This window comes from Jaculus jaculus, chromosome X (genome assembly GCF_020740685.1).
Source record: "Jaculus jaculus isolate mJacJac1 chromosome X, mJacJac1.mat.Y.cur, whole genome shotgun sequence".
NCBI lineage: Eukaryota > Metazoa > Chordata > Mammalia > Rodentia > Dipodidae > Jaculus > Jaculus jaculus.
In genome coordinates, this window is record NC_059125.1 from 151,570,199 (window position 1) to 151,586,719 (window position 16,521).

At 44.4% G+C, this 16,521-nt stretch overlaps 1 protein-coding gene across 2 annotated transcripts in view; it reads right to left on the reverse strand.

The window, feature by feature from the left end:
• The window catches only part of Bcap31 (B cell receptor associated protein 31), a 60,704-nt gene that overhangs the window by 42,572 nt on the left and 1,611 nt on the right, over positions 1–16,521 (reverse strand). For both annotated transcript variants that reach the window (XM_004672074.2, XM_045140387.1), the window contains 2 exons: positions 14,859–14,959; positions 4,463–4,610 (listed from right to left, as the gene is read on the reverse strand). In XM_004672074.2, the coding sequence (XP_004672131.1) occupies positions 4,463–4,610; positions 14,859–14,959 (249 nt within the window). The remainder of the gene's footprint in view (positions 1–4,462; positions 4,611–14,858; positions 14,960–16,521) is intronic.

Here is a 16,521-nt window from a genome sequence, read left to right on the forward strand (position 1 = left end):
CATGCATGCATGTATGTAGATAAACATATTACTAGGGGTTTAATGGCCTAAGTGAGGTCAGAAGGAGGGACTGAGTAAAGAAAGTGTGGGAGGAGGGTTAGTCAAAATTTAAGATGCTATGAATAAATAAGTGATAGGGAAACCTACTTCTTCGGATAATGGCACACCCAGAAGCCATAGATTGTTTCTAGAAAAATTTCAGTGCAAGGGATGGGATACCTTCCAGTGAGTTGTTGGCCAGGGAGGTCCCTGATACCTGCAAAACATTACAGGCCATTGCCAAGGCTCTTGGTTTCCTACCAGAACTAGATGGTAACACCCTATTGCTGAAGACTCCACATATGTGGGCTTCAGGTCACTGAGAAATCAAGCTGGAGGTAATAACCTCCTCCCTGTGGAACAGCTGACAGGCAGCTGGGAAAGATTATGCTGCATGCAGCCCTATGAGAGACAGAAGTCAGTGGTGGTAAACAGCAGTGGGCACTGCAATCCTCAAAACTGACCAGCCAAGCCAAATATGCCAACTGGTGCAACAGTGGCATGTCTGTCATGGAAGAAACTAACTGTTCTCTAATTGGACTGGAAGCCTGCTCCATGAGAGGGAATTCATGCCTGGTACTGAAAACCTAGTCAAAAGCCTATGGTAGGTGAGTAATGCCTGCTGTTGTCTGGCTAAATGCATATTATTATGCCCACCAAATTGTCCTATAAGCACTTTTCTTAATGTTTATACACATATAATTATGCTACTCTCGCTTTTGGATAGAGAAGCTTCTCTTTTCAGAGGGTGGTCACCATTGGAATGACTCAAAAAAGTCATCATAGTGCTGAGAAGTGACAGTGGAGTATTCATCACGGGGAAAGCTCTATCACACCTTCCAAGGCTCAGGGTCCATTGAGAAAGAGGTGGTGGAAAGAATATAAGAGCCAAAGAAAGGGTAGAACTGTTTATAATGCAATCTTCCAGACATAAAATGGCCTGGATATCCATGACCTCAAGAGTGCCTGACACTACTTACATAAGACCTTCACAATAGAAGGAAAAGAGAATAATATCAAGAGACTAATTGAGTTAGCCTGGCATGGTGACACACGCCTTTAATCCCAGCACTATCGTCAAAAATTTGAGGCCACGCTGAGACAATATAGTGAATTCCAGGTCAGCCTGAGCTAGTGTGAAATCTTACCTGGGGGGGGACTAGTTGAGAGGGGAAGGGTATATGATGGAGGGCCATCCTCCTACCTCTGCCTCCCGAGTGCTGGGATTAAAGCTGTGCCCCACCACACCTGTCAGTGTACCTTTCTCTAATCAGTACGTTTTTACAATGCTGAAGGTCTAACCCAGTACCTTGCTCATGCTGAGCAAGAGCTCTATCACTGAGCTACAGGCTCCATCCCTCCCATATTTTGCCACTAATTCATACTAAACTGCAACAAGCCCTAATCCCGAAGTCTTTTTTCGTTCCTATTTAATTCAGTCTTTCCTGCCTTTGATGAACCTACATGACAATTTATAAATATTCCCATTTAAAATTCAAGTCTCATTCCAGCCAGACCAGTGAGCCTATCTAGACAGCCTGGGAATCTGAAGAAAGGTTGTTAACCTACTTGCTATGCCTGTTAATGTTTACTTCTCCCCACATCTGATCACCATATACTCAGGCAGATAAACATGAGGCAGACCAGAGGAGGACAATGAGCCTCCTGAAGCCTCTATTTGTTTATTTATTTTTAGTTATTTGAGAGTGACAGACAGAGAGAAAGAGGCAGACAGAGAGAAAATGGGTATGCCAGGGCCTCCAGCCACTGCAAATGAACTCTAGATGTATGTGCCACCTTGTGCATCTGGCTTACGTGGGTCCTGGAGAATCGAGCCTCGAACCGGGGTTCTCAGGCTGAAGCCTCTATTTGGATGACAGTGATCTGCACAACAGCCACTCATGTAGGACAACTAACTACATTGCTAAGTCAACCCTGCCCACACTTCTGCATCTGGTTCATGACAACATGCAGCCTGGAAAACTCTGAGAATCCTTCAATGTATAGTCTACAGAAGGCATGGGTAAAGCTGACAGAACTTCAGGTAGCCAGAGAAGTCACTAATGATCCCTCTTTTCAAAAGCATTCAAATTATTCTTTTGGCAGCATAATTTCAAATCTAAGTCAAATCTATTCTAGTCATTTCTTTGCCTAACTTCTCCACTTGAAAACTGGAAAGCTGGCATATCAGCAGCTTGTCAGAATTTTGTCACCCTCCCAGTTCTTCCCATTTCCCACCCTTCCACAGTTAATGGCAGGTTTTCACCTTGTCCATACAGTGTGTATATACATGTACACTAGGAATGGAAACCTAGTATCTGGCACATGCAAGGCTCTCTAACACTGAGTTATAACCCAAACTCCCCAACACTATTCTATTTTTTTTTTTTTTTTGAGGTAGGGTCTCACTCTAGCCCAAACTGACATGGAATTAACTATGTAGTCTCAGGCTGGCCTTGAACTCACAGTAATCCCCTGCCTCCCGAGTGCTGGGATAAAAGGCATGCACCACCATACCCAGGCCTAATAGTATTATTTTTTTTCCCTAAGGTAAGGGCTTACTCTAGCCCAGGCTGACCTGGAACTTACTATGTAGTCTCATGGTCATGATCCTTCTACCTCTGCCTCCTGAGTACTGGGATTACAAGTATGTGCTACCATGCCCAGCTCACAATACTATTCTTAAAGTTCCAGATGCTTTACTGGCAGGCCTCCTCTGTTTCATCTTTTCTCCTCATTTCTGTGGTCACTGTCCTTCCTCATTTGGCTCACTCTGTTTTTGTTTTTCCAAGGTAGGGTCTCACTGTAGCCCAGGCTGACCTGGAATTCACTATGCAGTCTCAGGGTGGCCTCAAACTCACTGCCATCTTCCTACCTCTGCTTCCCGAGTGCTGGGATTAAAGGTGTACGCCACCACGCCCAGCTCACTCTTAATCCTGACTTTCAGACTTGGCCCTCTTCAGCCTTAGACTGTAAGATGATACTTTCTGGAGCTTCCTAAAGATCTAAAATCTAGGGTATGTGTTGACTTCTCCCAGTGTTCTTATTTCCTAAATTTGAGGAGATCAACCTTGTAAATTACATCTGTAATCAAACATATTCCCTTAAACCAAGAAACATGAAACACACCTATAATTCTAGCTACTCAGACAACTGAGGAAGTAGGATGGTAAATTTGAGGCCAGCCTAGGCAATTGAGTAATACCCTATTTCAAAGGTTTTTTTTATTTTTTTTTTTATTTTTAGGCCAGGTATGCTAGTGCACATCTTTAATCCCAGCATTTGGGAAGTAGAGGTAGAACTGCCATGAGTTCAAAGCCAGCCTGAGACTACATAGTGGATTCCAGGTCAGCCTAGGCTAGAGCAAGACCTTACCTAAAAAAAAAAAAAATAATAATAATAACAAAGTTTTCCACCTTTGTTTTGTTTTGTTTTGTTTTTGGTTTTTTAAAACAAGGTATCTCACTCTAGCCCAGACTGGTCTCAAACTCAAGGCAATCCCCCACACTTCAGCCTTCTGAATGCCGGGATTAAAGGTATGCACCACCATACCCATCTTCTATTTCAAAATTTAAAGTAAGACAGAGAGAGGACAGGAACAGAGCTTAGTTAAAATGCTTGCTTAAGAAACATGAGGCCCTAAGTTCACAGCACAACAAAAAAAATTATATATAATATGAACACAAAAAACCTTAGAGATTTAGAAAAGATCTTAAGAGCTGAGGGTTTGGTATGTGTCACTTTGTGAGTCTGGCTTTTTGTAGGTACTGGGGAATTGAATCTGGACCAGCAGGCTTCCTAAGCAAGTGCCTTTAACTGCTGAGCCAACTCTGCATTTAATAGCCACTTTCTACTAGTCTGGTCTTGCACAACTAGCCACCCATGTTGCCCTTATCAAGGCTCTCAGTCTTGCAAGAAACCACCAGAAATGCTCAGATCACCATGGAGCACAACATGCTGCTGATACGAGTTTACACTAGAGGTCATGAGGACATGGTTAGTCTCAACCACTTCTGCCCATTCTACTCAAGGCAGTGCCCCATATACAAAAAAAAAAAACAACAAAAAAAAAACTTATCAGTTAGTCCCTTACAAGCTGAGCTTCAAAGGCCCTTTCCCAGAGAGAAAGCTTTGTCATTTACTTCAGTCTATGTATGAGCAAAAAGAGTACTAAATGGTAATACATTTGCCTGACCAGACTACACAGACAGTGTCTTCTGGAATTCAGTCAATCCCTTCCCGAACTCCCTGTTACTCCAGAGGTCAAGGAACAATTAATTGTGTGGCTCCCCTAGCACTAACAGTACCTCTGGGCCCAGGTCACATGCTGAGGAGATGAAGCCACCAAAGGCCAAGCTCACACAGCTCCATATCCCTGGTGATCCCAAGTCTCCCTTCACAACCCTCGGCCCCTCCTACTTACAAGGACAGCAACAAAGAAAAGCCAGCAATGTAGAGATTCCTCTGAGCACGGAAAAGCTTCATATGAAAGTGTTCCATAGCCCCAGGATTGTTCTGCAGGTTCACTTTTTCAGTCACGTCATCATACTTCTTAATCTCACGTACAGCATCTATGGTAAAGCAGAGAGATGGGCATTTAGCTGCCTCCTGGGAAAACAAGTAACATAAGATGGGCTGGCCTCACTTCATCAAACTCATCCTCCCAGTAACCGCTAACTCTACACACACCCTTCATGAAAGGCTTTATCCAAAGTTCCTACACCTTCTATGATGTTCTTACACAATAGCCTCAACCTGTTTCTACTCAGGTAACAATCTTACACTATACTTCAAGATACTGAAAACAAGACTGAAGATTGCAGAAATGCAGACAGCTTCCCATTCTCATGGTGCTTCCACTTCACCTTATTCTTGCTCTCAAGTTGGACTGTCAACCACTATACTAATAAAGCAGGGATCCTGTTTGTGGGATACTAATAAGACCCACTTAAAAGGAGCATGGGCTACAATGAGCTTTATTATATCTGTTTTATTTGATTTAAAAAGGAATGTAGAAGCTGGGCGTGGTGGCACACACCTTTAATCCCAGCACTCAGGAGGCAGAGGTAGGAGGATCACCATGAGTTCAAGGCCACCCTGAGATGACAGAGTTAATTCCAGGTCAGCCTGGACCAGAGTGAGACCCTACCTCGAAAAACCAAACAAAAAAAAGGAATGTAGAGCCGGGCATGTTGGTACATACCTTTAATCCCAGTACTTGGGAGGCAGAGACAGGAGAATCCCTGTGAGTTCAAGGCCACTCTGAAACTACACGGTGTATCCCAGGTCAGCCTGGGCTATAGGGAAACCCAACCACCAAAAAAAAAAAAAGAAAGAAAAAGAATGTAGGAGACTGAAGAGATAGTTTAGTGTTTAAGGCGCTTGCTTGTGAAGCCTAAGAACCCAGGTTCGATTCCTCAGAACCTGCGTAAGCCAGATGCATATGGTGACACATGGGTCTGGAGCTCATTTGCAATGGCCAGAGGCCCTGGTGCACCCAGTCTCTCTCCCTCTCTCATAAATAAATAATAAAAATAAAATATTAAAAAAGGAACGTAGGGCTGGAGGGATAGCTTAGTGGCTAAGGCATTTGCCTGCAAAGCCAAAGGACCCAGGCTAAATTCCCCAGGACCCACGTTAGCCAAATACACAAGGGGGCACACACATCTGGAGTTCGTTTGCAGTGGCTAGAGGCCCTGGAGTGCCCATTTTCTCTCCTCCCCTTCTCTGTCAAATAAATACATAAATAAATAAATAAATAAATAAATAAAAATAATTTTTTTTGAGGTAGGGTCTTGCTCTAGCCCAGGCTGACCTGGAATTCACTATGTCATCTCAGAGTGGCCTTGAACTCACGGCAATCCTCCTACCTCTGCCTCCTGAGTGCTGGGATTAAAGGCATGTGCCACCATGCCCAGCTTAAAATAATTTTTTTAAAAAAAGGAATGTAGGGCTGGAGAAAAGGCTTAGCAGTTAAGGTGCTTGCCTGTGACGCCTAAGAACACATGTTCAAATCTCTAGGTCCCTTGTAGCCAGATGCACAGTGACGCAAGTGTGCAATGTCAAGCATGCACACAAGGGGCTCACATATCTGGAGTTTGTTCACAGCAGCTGAAAGGCCATGATGTGCCCACTCTCTCTCTCTCAAAAATAATTAAAAAGGGGGCTGGAGAGATGGCTTAGCGGTTAAGCGCTTGCCTGTGAAGCCTAAGGACCCCGGTTCGAGGCTCGGTTCCCCAGGTCCCACGTTAGCCAGATGCACAAGGGGGCGCACGCGTCTGGAGTTCGTTTGCAGAGGCTGGAAGCCCTGGCGCGCCCATTCTCTCTCTCTCCCTCTATCTGTCTTTCGCTCTGTGTCTGTCGCTCTCAAATAAAAAAAAAAAAAATTAAAAAGGGAATGTAGAGTTGGAAAGATAGCTCAGCAGTTAAATGTGTATACAAAGCCTGGTGAACTGGGTTCAATTTCCCAACATCCACGTAAAGGCAGATGCATGAAGTGATGCATGCATCTAGAGTTCACATGCAGTGGCAAGTGGTCCTAGCACACACTTTCTTTCTCACTCTTCTCCCTACTTGCAAATAAATATAAACTCTTGTTTATAAAAAGCAATATAGGAGGTGGGTATAGTGGGATTACCAGCACTTGGGAGGCAGATGTAGGAGGATCACCATGAGTTTGAGACCACCCTGAGACTACATAGTGAATTCCAGGTCACCCTGAACTAGAGTAAGACCCTACCTCAAAAAAAAAAAAAAAAAGCAGTGTAGGACTCAGAAGGAAGAGGTAAGAAGATCACTATAAGTTTGAGGCCAGCCTGAGAATACAGAGTGAATTCCAGGTTAGGCTGGCTAGAGAAAGACCCTACCTCAAGAACTAACAAAGGAAAAAAGAGGAATGTAGGAGTTGGGACGATGGCTCACTGTTTAAATGCATTTGCTGGCAAACCTGGTAGCCCAGGTTAAAATCATTTGCAGAGGCTAGAGGCCCTGACTTGCCAATTCACTCTCTCCCTCCCTCCCTCTCCTCTCCTTGTAAATAAAATATTTTAAAAGTTTAAACAGCCGGGCGTGGTGGCACACGCCTCGGGAGGCAGAGGTAGGATGATTGCCATGAGTTCAAGGCCACCCTGAGATGACAGAGTTAATTCCAGGTCAGCCTGGACCAGAGTGAGACCCTACCTCACAAAAAAAAAAAAAGTTCAAACAACAGAAATATAAAAAAAGGAAGTCTCTTGGGCTGGAGAGATGGCTTAGCGGTTAAGCGCTTGCCTGTGAAGCCTAAGGACCCTGGCTCGAGGCTCGGTTCCCCAGGTCCCACGTTAGCCAGGTGCACAAGGGGGCGCACGCGTCTGGAGTTCGTTTGTAGAGGCTGGAAGCCCTGGCGCGCCCATTCTCTCTCTCCCCCTCTATCTGTCTTTCTCTCTGTGTCTGTCGCTCTCAAATAATAAATAAATAAATAATGGACAAAAAAAAATTTTAAAAAAAGGAAGTCTCATAATACAATCACCTCCAGCAGGGTACATAAGTATACATCCATCAAATCTAAAGCCACTGTCAGGGGCTGGAGAGATGGCTTAGAGGTTAAGCGCTTGCCTGTGAAGCCTAAGGACCCTGGTTCGAGGCTCGACTCCCCAGGACCCACGTTAGCCAGATGCACAAGAGGGCGCACACGTCTGGAGTTCGTTTGCAGTCGCTGGAGGCCCTGGCGCGCCTATTCTCTCTATCTGCCTCTTTCTCTCTCTGTCACTCTCAAATAAATAAAAATAACAAAAGAAAATTTTAAAGCCACTGTCAGTCACATCAAACTGTTTTCTGCTTTATAATAGACTTAAGTCTTACACCATTTTGTGGGCCGGGACCCTGGACTAGATGAAAGGAAATAATTCAACACTCTACTTCCTGCTGATGTGACAACTTCCTGTTCCTGCCATGCTTTCCCTGCCATGATGGACTCTGCCCTCTGGAACTGTAAGCTGTAATAAACTCTTTCCTTCTCTAAGCTGTTTCTGGTCAAGAATTTTGTCCCAGCAATGAAAGAGTAACTGATAACACTAGCACAGTTCTGAGTGCAGAGTCGGAGCTCAGACAACTAAGAGAAGCGCCTCTGCTCCTACAACGATCACTGTCAGATGCACAGGGTTCCGGTTTAAGAATGTATATCCCTAAACACTTTAGTCTGTAATGTAGTAACGGAACCACGGCATATCTGATTTCTCCCACTTACCCCAAATAGTTTTGTGTAGGTGTGCATGTATGCATGTTCATGAGCCTCCATATTATTTTTTGAGACTCTCCCAGAATTAGGAGCTTACCAAGCTGGCCAGCAAGCCACTGGGATCCTCATCTCTGCCTACCCAATGCTGGGATTATAGACATGTACCAGTGTACCTTTTACATATGTGCTGAGAATCCTGATTCAGGTCCTCATGCTTACACAACAAGTACTTTAGCAAGTGAACAATCTCCCCAAATCCCCAAGACAAAGATCTACCCGAAGAACTACAAACCCAACACTTGGGAGGCTAAGACAGGAGGATCATGAGTTTGAAGCCAGCCTGGGATACACAGTGAGGGCCTGTGTCAAAAGACAAAAAAAATAAATAAAAAACAGCCAGCCAGGCATGGTGGCACAAGCCTCTAATCCCAGCACTCGAGAGGCAGAGGTAGGAGGATCGCCATGAGTTCAAGGCCACCCTGAAACTCCATAGTGAATTCGGGTCAGTCTGGGCTAGAGTGAGACCCTACCTCAGGAAAAAAAAAGAAAGCCAGACCTCCCTATAAGATAGGTAAAATATCACTGGGTATTACTCAGTTTGTAATTTCCAGTTTGAGACTGCTTGGTTTTCAAGCTCATCTTGCATTACAAAAATGTACCTGCCTCTCCTGACGTCTTTGCATTAAATCTGTGCCATTAAGCAAGTACTCTCAAATGCTGACAGCAGGGGTATAAACTGGTGTAACATACTTCTTAGGAGATATAAAATGTTTATAACCCTCAGGGTTCAACAATTCTACATCTATAAATTTCTTCCACAGAATCATTGATATAAATGTGTGATGATGCAAGGATGCCTATAAACAGGGAATTAAACTACAATATAGGGTTGGAGAGATGGCTTAGCATTTGAGGCACTTGCCTGTTAAGCTGAAGGATCCAGGTTCAATCCCCCCGTACCCACATAAAGCCAGATGCACAAGATGGCACATGCATCTGGAGTTAAGGTGCAGTGGCTAGAGGCCCTGGTGCACCCATTCTCTTTATATATATATCTTTCTCTCTCAAATAATCATTTTTTAATTTTTTAAAAAAACTACAATATAGGGCTGAAGAGATGGTTTAACACACAAGGTGTTTGCCTGCAAAGCCAAAGGACACAGGGTCCATTCTTCAGGACACACGTACAAGGTGGCACATGCATCTGGAGTTCGTCTGCAGTGGCTAGAGGCCCTACCACGCCCATATTCTTTTATATTCTCTGTGGTGGTTTGATTTAGGTGTCCCCCATAAACTTAGGCATTGTGACTGCTAGGTTCCCAGCTGAGGGAGATTTGGGAATTAATTAAGTGTATCATTGGGAGTGGGCTTATGGGTATTATAGCCAGTTTCCCCCTTGCCAGTGTTTGGCACTCTCTTCTGTTGCTGTTGTCCATATGATGTTGCCCAGGGGGTGATGTCCACCCTCTACTTATGCTATCATTTTCCCCTGCCATCACAGAGCTTCCCCCTCGAGTCTGATAAACCTTTTTTCCCACAAGCTGCTCTTGGTTGGGTGTTTCCTGCCAGCAATGCAAACCTGAATGGAACATTCTCTCTCTTGCCTTACAAATATTTTTTTAAGCTACAATATAGGGCTGGAGAAATGGCTTAACAATTAAGGTGCTTGCCTGAAAAGCCAAAGGATCCAGGTTTGATTCCCTAGGACCCACTTAAGCCAAAGGCACAAGGTGGCATATGTGTTCTGGAGTTCATTTGCATTGGCTAGAGGTGTGCCCATTCTCTCTTTCTTTCTCTAAAATAAATAACATAGGGCTGGAGAGATGGCTTAGCGGTTAAGCGCTTGCCTGTGAAGCCTAAGGACCCCGGTTCGAGGCTCGGTTCCCCAGGTCCCACGTTAGCCAGATGCACAAGGGGGCGCACGCGTCTGGTGTTCGTTTGCAGAGGCTGGAGGCCCTGGCGCGCCCATTCTTTCTCTCTCCCTCTCTCTCTGTGTCTGTCGCTCTCAAATAAATAAATAAATAATTTTAAAAAAATAAAATAAAATAAATAACATATTTTTAAAAAAAAAACTACAATATAGCCATGAATGAATATTTACATTCTTTAAAAGAGAAACTGCTATGGAAAACTAAAGTTAATGAAAAATAATTCCCAACCCAAATGTACATGATCACAGAGCTATCAATAGATGTAACAAAGTAGTCATAATGGTTATATATGGAATATGAAGTTATGAGAGACTTTAACTTTCTATGTTCAGTTTCTACATTTTAAAAAATATGCTGTTTTCATAATCAGAAAAATCTGTGTCCAGGAATCCCATCATATGAAGGACCACCTTGGCTAACAGTCAAGAGGAGACTGGGAAACCAGGTGTGGTAGTGCATGCCTTTAACCCCAGCACTCAGGAGGCAGAGGTAGGAGGATCGATGTAAGTTCCAGGTCAGCCTGGGCTAGTGTAAGAACCTACTTTAAAAAAAAAAAAGAGGGATCAATAATAAAAAAATTAAAAAGATGAGCCAGGCGTGGTGGCGCACGCCTTTAATCCCAGCACTCAGGAGGCAGAGGTAGGAGGATCGCCATGAGTTCGAGGCCACCCTGAGACTACAGAGTTAATTCCAGGTCAGCCTGGACCAGAGTGAGACCCTACCTCAAAAAAACAAACAAACAAAAAAAATTAAAAAGAGGAGATGGGGAATGGGAGATACTGAATACTATCGACCCAAGGCCCCAGAAGAACCCTGTCCCTCTTCATCTCTACTCTCCAAGCAAGACATAAATCTAGGCCCCTACACTGAGGAGGGGCTGACCAAGGATGTAGCTCTAACTTGTTATGCCAGTTATCCTTCATAGTATTAGCTATTAACTAATATTTCTATGTGTAGGAGGTCTATAGACCATTCTAGACTATGCCTCTCAACATTAAAGTAGGAAGCAGCCAACCATAACCAGCCTCCTTATACCCAAGCAGATCCCTGATCCCAAAAGAGTACAAAGACTCTGTCAACTAGTAGATTCTGCAGTCTCTATGGCTAAGATGCATTATGCAATGAGAGACTTTCATGCCCCTAGTTTAGGGATAGGACAAGATTGAGAGAATAATCCCCAACATGCTTCTGGCTTCCACAATTCCTGGCCCTATCCCAAACTCAAAAGCAAGCATACACACTTAGTTGAAAAACTCTTGTAGCCTTGCTTTTCATGGCCCTGAGGAAAACAGGCATACTTTCTTTTGGCTCTTGGCCCACAGGCTGCTCAGACCCTAATTTGGAAAAGCTGCCTCTAATAGAGAGTGGAATTTCAAAGAGGAAAGTCGGGGGAGGGAGGGAATTACCTTGGGATATTGTTTACAATCATGGAAGTTGTTAATTATAAAAAAAAAAATTAAGACCTACAGCCTAGAAAAAGAAAGAAAAGCTGCCTCTAAGGGGCCTTGCCAAGTATGTCAAGAAACATTAAGTAGGGCTGGAGAGATGGCTTAGCAGTTAAGCGCTTGCCTGTGAAGCCTAAGGACCCCGGTTCGAGGCTCAGTTCCCCAGGTCCCACGTTACCCAGATGCACAAGGGGTGCATGCGTCTGGAGTTCGTTTGCAGAGGCTGGAAGCCCTGGCGCGCCCATTCTCTTTCTCTTCCTCTATCTGTCTTTCTCTCTGTGTCTGTCGCTCTCAAATAAATAAATAAAAAAATTTTAAAAAAAAGAAACATTAAGTATATGGGCAGCTAGCACTTCTCCTATATGCCTGGGAACCAATACCAGTAGGCCGTATCTGGCCTCTTCAGAGAAGTCCTGCCTGAACAAATCCCATCAGTCCCCAAGATATTAGGAAAGAAAAATGACCAAGGCTACAGCTAATGTGTGGGGCTCTTTACACTCCCTGACCCACACCTTTGCCAGTGGTGTTTCTGCTAGGAACTCAGGGAAAGGAGTGCTCCATGCCTAAGTGGGCATCACAGTTCTGAGACAAGACTGCTGTCCACAGCACAGCCAAGCAAATACTACAGAATGCCAGCAGGGGAACATATTGATCACTCAGTACTGTAAAACAAACAACATGCAGACAAGGACTTTATCGATTTCGCACCTCCAACAGTCTCACTACCACATTACAAAAGGTATCCCTTCCATCTTATATACTACCTACCCTGGCCACAAACCTGAATCTGTCCTCCGATCTATTTAAGATGTCTGAGATGCTGTTACACACCTGGGTTCTATTTCGTGCTACAGAACAAAGTAGGGTCTCCCTTCCCAGCCAGATTGTCTTGTTTGGTTGGTCAGTCCTGTATCAGAAGCCCTGTTTCACCAGGCATACTGATATGCCTATAACCCCAGCATTTAGAAGACTAAGTCAAAAAGATCCAAAATTGGAGGATAGCCTGGACTATATGGCAAGAGCCTATATCAAAATCATCATCATCATCATCCTGCCAGGCATGGTGGCACATGCCTTTAATTCCAGCACTTGGGAGGCAGAGATAGGAGGATTGCCATGAGTTCAAGGCCACCCTGGGACTACATAGTGAATTCCAGGTCAGCCTGGGTCAGGAAGACAAAACAAAAAAAAAAAATATCTCATTTGCTTCTTCATTCTAAATATTTTTGAGAAAATAAAAAGGAGAGATAAGAGGCAGACAAAGAGAGTGAGTATGGGCACACCAGAGCCTCCTGCCATTACAAACTCCAGACACATTACACTTTGTGCATCTGGCTTTGTGTGGGTACTGAATAAATGAACCCAGGTGTCAGGCTTTGCAAGCAAGCATCTTTTTGTTGTTTATTTTTATTTATTTATTTGAGAGCAACAGAGAAAGAAAGAGAGGGAGGGAGGAAGGGAGGAAGGAAGATACGGGATGGGGGGGGAGAGAGAAAAAGAGAGAATGGGCGCGCCAGTGCCTCCAGCCACGCAAATGGAACTCCAGATGCGTGCATCCCCTTGTGCATCTGGCTAACGTGGGTCCTGGGCCTTGAGCCGGGGTCCTTAGGCTTCACAGGCAAGCACTTAAACGCTAAGCCATCTCTCCAGCCCCACAAGCAAGCTTCTTTAAAAAAAAAAAAAAAAAAAAAAAAAAACCTGGCCTGGCATGGTGGCTCATACTAAAATCCCAGCACTCAGGAGGCAGAAGTAGGAGGATTGCCAAGAGTTCGAGACCACCCTGAGAGTACATAGTCAATTCCAGGTCAGCCTGAGCTAGAGTAAGACCCTACCTCAAAAACCCAAAAAAATGAATAAGTTAATAAATAAACCTTTATTAGTATTCATTTATTTGAGAGAAAAAGAAAAAGAGGGAGAGAGAGAGAATGGGCACACCAGGGCCTCCAGCCACTGCAAACGAACTCCAGATGCATGTGTCCCCTTGTGCATCTGGCATACGGGGGTCCTGGGGAACTGAACCAAGGTCCTTTGGCTTTACAGGCAAACACCTTAACTGCTAAGCCAACTCTCCAGCACACAAGCAAGCATCTTTAACCACTGAATCAAACCCAGGCATCAGGCTTTGCAAGCAAGCACCTTTAACCACTGAACCATCTCTCCAGTCTTTCATTTGCTTCTTAAAACGAGAAAAAAACAACCAGGTGTGGTGGCACATGTCTTTAATTCCAGCACTGGAGAGGCAGAGATAGGAGGATCACCATGAGTTCTAGGCCAGCCTGAGACTACATAGTGTATTCCATATTCCAGATCAGCCTGAGCTACAGCGAGACCCTACCTTAAAAAGCCAAAGAATTTAAAAAAAATTTTAAAGATAAGAAAAAAATTAACAAGGGCTGAAGAAATGGCTCAGCATTTAAAAGCACTTGCTGTTTAAGCATGAGGGCCTCACAGGCAGGAACTGTCAAGTTCCCCAGAACCCACATAAAAAACGATGTGAGCTGGGTGTCGTGGCACATGCCTTTAATCCCAGCACTTGGGAGGCAGAGAATCGCCATGAGTTTGAGGCCACCCTGAGATTACATAGTGAATTCCAGGTCAGCCTAGGCTAGAGTGAGACCCTACCTCGGGGGGGGGGGGGGGGAAGGATGTGGCCATGCATGTTTGTAACCCCAGTCTGGGGAGGGGGGAGACCAGAGAATAGCTGGGGCTCACTGACTGAACAGCAGCTCCAGGTTGCACAGATGAGTAATTCTTCTCTGGCCTCAGCATACACACACATGCAGCATCTGCATACACCACACACCACACATGCAAAAAAGAAATAAAAAATGAAGCCCTATTTAAGGCTTCAAGGGAAAAAAAAATCTCTTGCTATCTGACCGGTAAGCAGCATTATTTAGGTCAAGGTCATGGGCCAGTTAGCTTCTCTTTGTATCAGTCCTACAGTAACTGGGAAGCCTCAGCAACACAGGTGGTCATAAGAGCACATAAAGGCGCCTAAGTGTGAAAGCTCACACCCACTGCTAAAGACAATTCTCCAAGTGAAGACCTTGCTAGTAGTCAGTAGTACCCTCTTCAGTTGAATGGAGCCAGTTTCTTAAGAGAGAGGACACAGAGGGCACTTAAATGGATTGCTTCTGAGAAGCCAAAGATGTTCCCTTTACATCCAACGTGGCATGGGGCTATACAACAGAGGCCACGAGTTACCCACTGCCACAACTTACTTACCAATGAGCAGCAGCACAAGGATGACAATGAGAACCACAAAGAATGTGTTGCCATAGCTCACTACCAACTGCACCAGGCGGGACTTGAAAATCTTCTGCCATCTGTGAAGATGGAAAAAAAAGAGACTGAAGGAAAAGCACACACACACCTGGGAAGCAGACCCTGAGCACAATGGAAAGCCAGCTTGATACTCTTCTCCAGTAGCCAAGGGCCTTCAGCTGCTTATAATTCACCAACTTAAAACACCTACGCAAGAGTGTTCAGTAAAAAGATGTGCCTATCCATATGCAGAAACACTTAGAAAACCTGTCTTAAAACGCTGACATTCTCTACTGAGGGCAACTTTTTCATTGTACTCCCCCATTAGTAGTCTAAGTGTTTGCTACATAGTTACTTGTTCCTTGTTCTTCTATCTGACAAATCTTCAGTTTCTAGACCCTACCACCACCACCCTAAATTATAAAATGGACCCCCAGATTACCCATCATTTTCACCCACAAATGTTAAGGATGGCCCTAAAGGAAAACAGCCTTCAGAAGGTTTTCCATTATTTATTTTTTATTTATTTATTTGAGAGTGACAGAGAGAGGCAGAGAGAGAGAATGGGCATACTAGGGCCTCCAGCCACTGCAAAAGAACTCCAGATGCATGCGCCCCCTTTGCATCTGGCTAACATGGGTCCTGAGGAATGGAGCCTCGAACTAGGGTCCTTAGGCTTCACAGGCAAGCGCTTAACCGCTAAGTCATCTCTCCAGCCCAGGATTTCCATTATTACGCGCAGCAAGGCACCTTCATCATCAGAGGCAGCGTTCAAAAGTCCAATTATTATTCTAATAGTTGGTTAGAATCAGAACCTGACATGGTTGTGCTGACCTTTAGTTGGTGCCGTAAGTTTGTCTTGGTAATTTCCCTATTTTAAAAATCTATTTTTATTTATTTGAGAAAAAGAGGCAGAGAGAGAGGGGGTGGAGGGAGGTAAGAAGAGAGAGAGGGGGAGAGAGAATGGGCACACCAGGGACTCCAGCCACTGCAAACAAAACCCAGATGCATGCACTCCCTTTTGCATCTGGTTTACATGGGTCCTGGGGAATCAAACCGGGATCCTTCGGCTTTGCAGGCAAATGCCTTAACCGCTAAGCCATCTCTCTAGCCTTGGGTTGTTTTCTGCTTGGAGACAGGATCTCATGTACAGGTTAACCTCAAACTGGATATGCAGCCAAGGTTGGCCTTAAACTCTTGATCTTGCCTCTGCTTCCTGAGTCCTGAGACTACAGATGTGTGTCAACATGCCCAGCTTCCCTCTTTTGTTTTCTTTTCCAATTGACTTTGTGCTGGAACCAGGCTGGTTATCCTATAAGGCTTCCCAGATTACAGCTTTATGGGACCCTCTGTCTCTGCATTTCCTGTGAAGTGTATGCAGATTTGGGCTCTGGCAAGAATACTCCTTAGGTAGTACTGTAATGTATGGCCACTTGACCTTATGTATACCATCCTAACTTAAGTGGGGATGTGTTCATGTATCAGGCATAATTAAAAATTAATTTCCAACTAACTTTTAACGGACCCTTTTTGTTATGAGAATATAACTTCATCCTTTGTAGGCTGAGTAATGCTCACGAGGCTACTACGCAATACCAGATGAGCCATTTAGGAGGACAGAAGT